General features: G+C 55.4%; 1 protein-coding gene across 1 annotated transcript; it reads left to right on the top strand.

The window, feature by feature from the left end:
* Positions 1-514: 514 nt before the first annotated feature.
* On the top strand, positions 515-3,706 carry KLHL10 (kelch-like family member 10). The gene is made up of 5 exons (XM_009894429.1): positions 515-660; positions 1,118-1,607; positions 1,760-2,377; positions 2,856-3,005; positions 3,335-3,706. Exons 1-5 carry the CDS (start codon positions 515-517, stop codon positions 3,704-3,706), a joined length of 1,776 nt encoding a protein of 591 aa, XP_009892731.1.
* The last annotated feature ends 2,102 nt before the right edge of the window (positions 3,707-5,808 follow it).

Here is a 5,808-nt window from a genome sequence, read left to right as displayed (position 1 = left end):
AGAGGCGGGGCAGGGCTGGAGCGTGGCAGCCGGGACTGTGCCACGGGGCGGGAGGTGTTCCTTCCCCGCACACCACCACTCGCTGGTGTTCTTGTTGAAGCCAGGCGGCCACTCGCCCTGTGGCTCTCTGTGCACAGCTGGTGGCGGTGACTCCTTTTTCAAACAAGCAACACTAATTAATAACCTCCACGGCCTCCTGGCCGTGTGGGTACAGGGGCCAGCGGACTCCGGGCTGTGGCGCAGCGAGGGCTGAGGGCAGCCATGGAACGACGGAGCCGGGAGGAGCGTGACCCCACCGCCTGCGAGGGGCTCCCAGCTGGTTCTGCGTCCCCCCGCATCTGTGAGGTCATTATCGGGCATATTCCAGAACCACCGGACAGGCAGGCTTCCCGCCATGGTGTTGGAGGGCAAGGACAAAGCCCTGTAGGCCCCCAGAGAGAAGCATCTTCCACTGCCGCAGGCCTCCACACGGGCGAGAGCTCGGCTATCCCCACCGGTGTAGTCATCCTCCGCCATGGAGAGGAAGATGAGTGCTATGGCTTGCGCCGTCTTCAATGAGCTTCGCCTGGAGGGGAAACTCTGCGATGTGACCATCAGCGTGGACGGTGTTGAGTTCAACGCGCACAAGAACATCCTCTGTAGCTGCAGCCACTACTTCAGGTCGGTGCTTGAGGCAAGAGGGGATGGGCACAAACAGCATTTCCCAGGCTGTGTCACGCTGCCTTAGAGTATCTCCAGCGCTTCCATGGGCACTATAACTCTCCTCCGGCCGTTCTCACAGTCCCGCTCCCTGCCTGGGCACCGGAATTCATCCACAACCTGGTACCAAACAGCAGCGCTGGAAGCGGCGTCTGTCGAAGCCCCAGATGCGGTGCAGGGCTGGAGCGTGGCAGCCGGGACTGTCTGCCACGGGGCGGGAGGTGTTCCTTCCCCGCACACCACCACTCGCTGGTGTTCTTGTTGAAGCCAGGTGGCCACTCGCCCTGTGGCTCTCTGTGCGTGGCTACGGCCAGTGCCCAAGTGGGTGCCCGGGCAAGGAGGAGGCACAGGGGCCAACGGAGTCAAGGTTTAACGCAGCAAAGCCGCCTTTTCCTCCAGCACTGCTTGGGTTTTTCAGGGCTTTGTTTGCCAGCAACTGGAGCAACGCCGAGAAGAGAGTCTACAAGATCAAGGGCACTTCGCCTGAAATGATGCGGCTCATTATCGAGTACGCTTACACCAGGACAGTCCCGGTCACGGTGGACAACGTTCAGAGTTTGCTGGCCGCAGCCGACCAGTTCAATGTCATGGGCATCGTCGGACTGTGCAGTGAGTTCTTAAAATCCCAGCTCTGCTCCGAAAATTGCATCGGCATCTGGAGATTTGCCGATTATTGCTACTGCCCCGACCTGCGAGAAGCAGCCTGTGTCTTCATCCTCCACCACTTTGAGGAGATGAGCAGGCTGTCTACAGAGTTTCTAGATGTCTCTGTCAACGAGCTCATGCACATCCTGGAGAAGGACGAGCTCAACGTGAAACGAGAAGAGGCCGTGTTCGAGGCCATCCTGAAATGGATCGATCATGCCCCGCAGGACAGGAGGCAGCACATCGCCGTCTTGCTGAGCCAGGTGGGTGCTCTCCGGCCCTCGGGCTCCCTACTAAGCTTTGGACAACGCTGTGGCCTGAAAGCAAAGCCACTCGCCATCGGAGCCTTCCACTAAGGATACCAGGGTGTAAAGCATCTGCATTAAGGTTCTAACCTCCTTTTTGCCTTTCGCAGGTTCGACTGGCACTGATGCAAGCAGACTACTTCATAAACAACGTCAAAACACACCGTTATGTGAAGGACAACGAGGAATGCAAAGTTCTCGTCATAAACACGCTGACAGAAATGTACAACCTCAATATGTACGGCCCATCCTCTTCTGACTTCACCCAGCGCCTCACGCGGCCTCGCCTGCCCTACGCCGTCCTGTTTGCTATCGGAGGCTGGAGTGGGGGGAGCCCAACCAACGCCATTGAGACCTATGACTCCCGTGCAGACCAGTGGGTGAACGTCACGTGTGAGCAAGAAAGCCCCCTCGCCTACCACGGCACGGCTTATTTTAACGGCTTTGTCTACGTTGTTGGAGGATTTGACAGCACGGATTATTTCAGCAGCGTCAAGCGGTTTGACCCGCTGACAAAAACGTGGCAGCAGGTCGCACCCATGCACTCGCGGCGCTGCTACGTGAGCGTCGCTGTTCTCAACAACCTCCTCTACGCCATGGGAGGGTTTGACGGACACACGCGCCTCAGCACAGCAGAACGCTACGAGCCAGAGACGAACCAGTGGGCTCTGATTGCCCCCATGCACGAGCGGAGAAGCGATGCGAGTGCGACCACGCTGCATGAGAAGGTAAACGGGCCGCGAGATCACAGAACCCCGTTAAGGCTGGAGTCCGGTGAGCAGGACCAGGAACCAACCAAGCCCCAGTGCCCAGCACTACCCAGTCAGCACCTGCCTGTCCCTTCCTACGGCACAGAGCCAGGCAGGGACCCTCGCGGAGCTCTGCCAGTGAGACACACGGCTACTGCTCCCAGTTCGTCACCTAGAGAGAAAAGAGGAGCTGCGGGAGCAGGAAAGGGAACAAATGCTCCCGTTAACAAAGAGGAGGGAAGTTCCCGTAAACCTCATGCCTTAAATCCTGGAGCTCCCGATACAAGGCTCTCTAAGAGGCAGCAACCGACCGGCACAGTGGAGACGCAGACCAGAGCGGTAGAATCCCCCCAAAACACTCCACCAAAATCCAGCCATGCCCTTCATTTTCTCCTCGATGCGTTCTCCCTCCCAGGCTCTCACTGCCCTGCTCACCCTTTTTTCCTCCTGTGAACAGGTGTATATATGTGGAGGGTTCAACGGAACCGAATGCTTGATCACAGCCGAAGCGTATGATCCCGCAACACAGCAATGGACCCTGATAGCCCCCATGAGCAGCAGGAGAAGCGGAGTAGGAGTCATTGCATACGGAAACCAAGTGTATGCGGTAAGGGAGCAGTGGCACCGCCACTGTGACACCACCCAGCACTTGTAGTCCTTCTTTTTGCTCATCGGCATCTCCTGGATTTCAGGCTGGCCATTTGCTTGTAAGGGCCATTTAGGGAAGGAAGCCAGAGCCTGAACGGTTGCTGTGTCTCCTGCGGGTATTCCCACCTGCACACTTTTGGGTACGGAAAACTTGTGCATCACTTTGCTGCAGCGGCAGCAAAGAAATTGCTTACAAGTAGTCAGCATGCGACTTGCGCGCGGAATGGTTCGGCCGCCTCAGCGGGTGAGGAATGGCCCGTTTCAACTCTGTACCTCTGGCATTCCCAGGTCGGAGGATTTGACGGAGTCAACCGCCTCCGCAGCGCGGAAGCTTACAACCCCGCTGCCAACATGTGGCGCACAGTCCCCAACATGTTCAGTCCTCGCAGCAACTTTGGCATTGAAGTGGTGGACGATCTTCTGGTTGTGGTTGGCGGCTTTAACGGGTTTACTACTACTTTCCATGTGGAGTGTTACGACGAAAACACTAATGAGTGGTACGATGTTCAGGACATGGGCATAAACCGTAGCGCTCTGAGCTGCTGTGTGGTGCCCGCTCTACCCAACGTCAGGGAGTACGTGGCCAGACGAGACTACTACGCGGACAACTCTTCGAGGGAAGTCGGCGTCATTTCTTCAACAGGTAGCCTGCCTGTATAAACAGCTCCGCTTAGCTAATAAAGCCTTTTGAGCAGCAAGGGAACACAGTCCCTTATTCAAACAGAAAAACAATTCATACAGACCAAAAGAGTCGTTAGTACTGAAAACTTGCACTCTCTGGCACCACAAGAGTGGCCACAGCCTACAGAGCAACTTCAAAAATCAAAGGTACAACAGAATGCTAGAGAAATAAAAGGTTTATTTTCAGTCGTTCACTTATACCGTAAACTTTAGTACAGTGTATTGAAGGTAAAGAACATTACAGTAGGATTTGTCTCCAACGGCCTCTACCCATGTAGTACTTGACCTTACTGGAAGTAAGACCGGGAGTGCTGCTTCCCCAAGCAATGTGCTGAAGTTGGGGTACGAAACCATACGGCGTTCTCAGTTCATGTCCTCGCTGACAGGTCGCGGTCCTGCCACACAATCCATCGGTGTAAACAATTCCATTTCCCCTGTAGTTCCTGTTTTGGGAGCGATACCATCTAGAAGAATTTCAGTCCTCACCATGTTTTGTACCAGAGGTGCTGCACTCCCATCGGCAAACCAGGCATCTTTTTGTGCTCTTCTATTAACCCATCATAAGGGGGAGGCTCCTCCACAGGAGATGCAGGGATACCTCCAAGGGCAAGAGTTTCCCCTCCTCTGGGCATGTGATTCCAGTTCTGAAGAGTGGCCTGTGGAGAGGCTACATGTAGTTTTCCTGCTAGAAATTGTTGCTGTAAACTATGTTCCCATTTCCAATGTGTCCCTGTGGGACGATACTAATTTGAGCGGTTCTGCACATGCTGTTAAAACTGTTGCACCCAACCATTGAGAGAGCGTAGGTGCAATAATGTCTCACCCATCAGAACCTCTGACATTTTGCAGCTGAGCATATCCTCGTTGTATCTGATCATCACTGCCTATAGGGCTTAATATATCTTTTTCATCCACTAATAAATGGATAGATGCAGCTCCACTATCCCAAGCTCACAAAATCCGTGCCAGTACGCCTCCCCCACTCTTTTGCTGATAGATCTCTAAAAATTCCCTTAACTTTTTTGGAGTGTAAGTACGACTGATCTGCACTCCCCCCATCCGCTCGTTCCTGCTCACTGCTTGTTTTATGAGGGGTTCTACTTCCACCTCCTCCCTGCCTTTAAAGTCTAGATCAAATCCAAACTCAATGTCAGAGTCTGAGGATTCACTCCAAATACTCCCATCTCATTTCACGGGATCCCATGACCATTTTGTGGTGAAGGCACAAACTTGGGAAATCGAAACCTACCTTTTTCCATATTTGTCCCTTCACTTATTAGTGATATGTGCTACCAACCGCTCTACATGATGTTGCAGCTCATAGCACCGCTCTGCTTGCACAGTAGTTACTTCTTGCACGATCACCTTTACATCTCGTCAAGTCTCCTTTTCCTTTTCCAGTTCTCTCACTTTACTGGGTAGTGCACCAACCTCCCGGTGAGAGCTCCGGGCCGGTAGCTAACAGCCAGCCCAATCTCCCCACTCATCTGCCAGAAGAATCCCGCACTCCTTTCCACGGCAACCCGCCCCAAACCCTTTCAATTGCCTGGGGGGAACCACAGAAAAAACAGCCTGGTTCTCCCTCTCCTCTGGGCCTTCCGCCTCTCCAGCTGCAGGAGGTGTAGAAGGTGCCTCCTGGCCCGGGGACGGAGCAGCCAGGCCAGGGCTGGGGAGGTGGGGAAGGGGGCGCCGCTGAAGAAAAGGACCAGGCGTGAGGGCAATGCGTTGCCTGCTCTCCGCTGGCACAGCCCCACCACAGCCAGAGCCCACCGAGGCAGCACTGCAGCTCCCTCATCCCCTGCTCCTTGATGGACCGGATCAGCCCCATCTCACGCTCGGGCTGCTCCATGTGGAACGTGGCGTTCTCCTGCTCAGGCACCTGCAGGTAGAGCCCCCCTCAGTGCCACCCCGGGATGCCCTGCAGCAAGATGGTAACATCAGGAGCATTCTGTAGGCCGTGCTAAGCCCTCCCGGGGGCTCCTAGGCACCCCCGCGACCTCCGGGCCTGAGGATGCTCAGGGGAGAGCAGCCGGGCACGAGTGAGGCCAGCGAGGAGCCGGGCCGGGGCTCCCCATCCCCAC

This window comes from Charadrius vociferus, unplaced genomic scaffold, assembly GCF_000708025.1.
Source record: "Charadrius vociferus isolate BGI_N301 unplaced genomic scaffold, ASM70802v2 scaffold1551, whole genome shotgun sequence".
Lineage (NCBI taxonomy): Eukaryota > Metazoa > Chordata > Aves > Charadriiformes > Charadriidae > Charadrius > Charadrius vociferus.
This window is presented reverse-complemented; position numbering and strand designations above follow the sequence as displayed.

What these genes read in the sequence shown, in the direction of transcription:
- KLHL10 (XM_009894429.1), top strand. Translation starts at nt 515, where the DNA reads ATGGAGAGGAAGATGAGTGCTATGGCTTGCGCCGTCTTCAATGAGCTT. An exon ending in TCGCCGTCTTGCTGAGCCAG is followed by an intron (nt 1,608 to 1,759) that starts GTGGGTGCTCTC and finishes TGCCTTTCGCAG; the next exon opens with GTTCGACTGGCACTGATGCA. An exon ending in CGACCACGCTGCATGAGAAG is followed by an intron (nt 2,378 to 2,855) that starts GTAAACGGGCCG and finishes TCCTGTGAACAG; the next exon opens with GTGTATATATGTGGAGGGTT.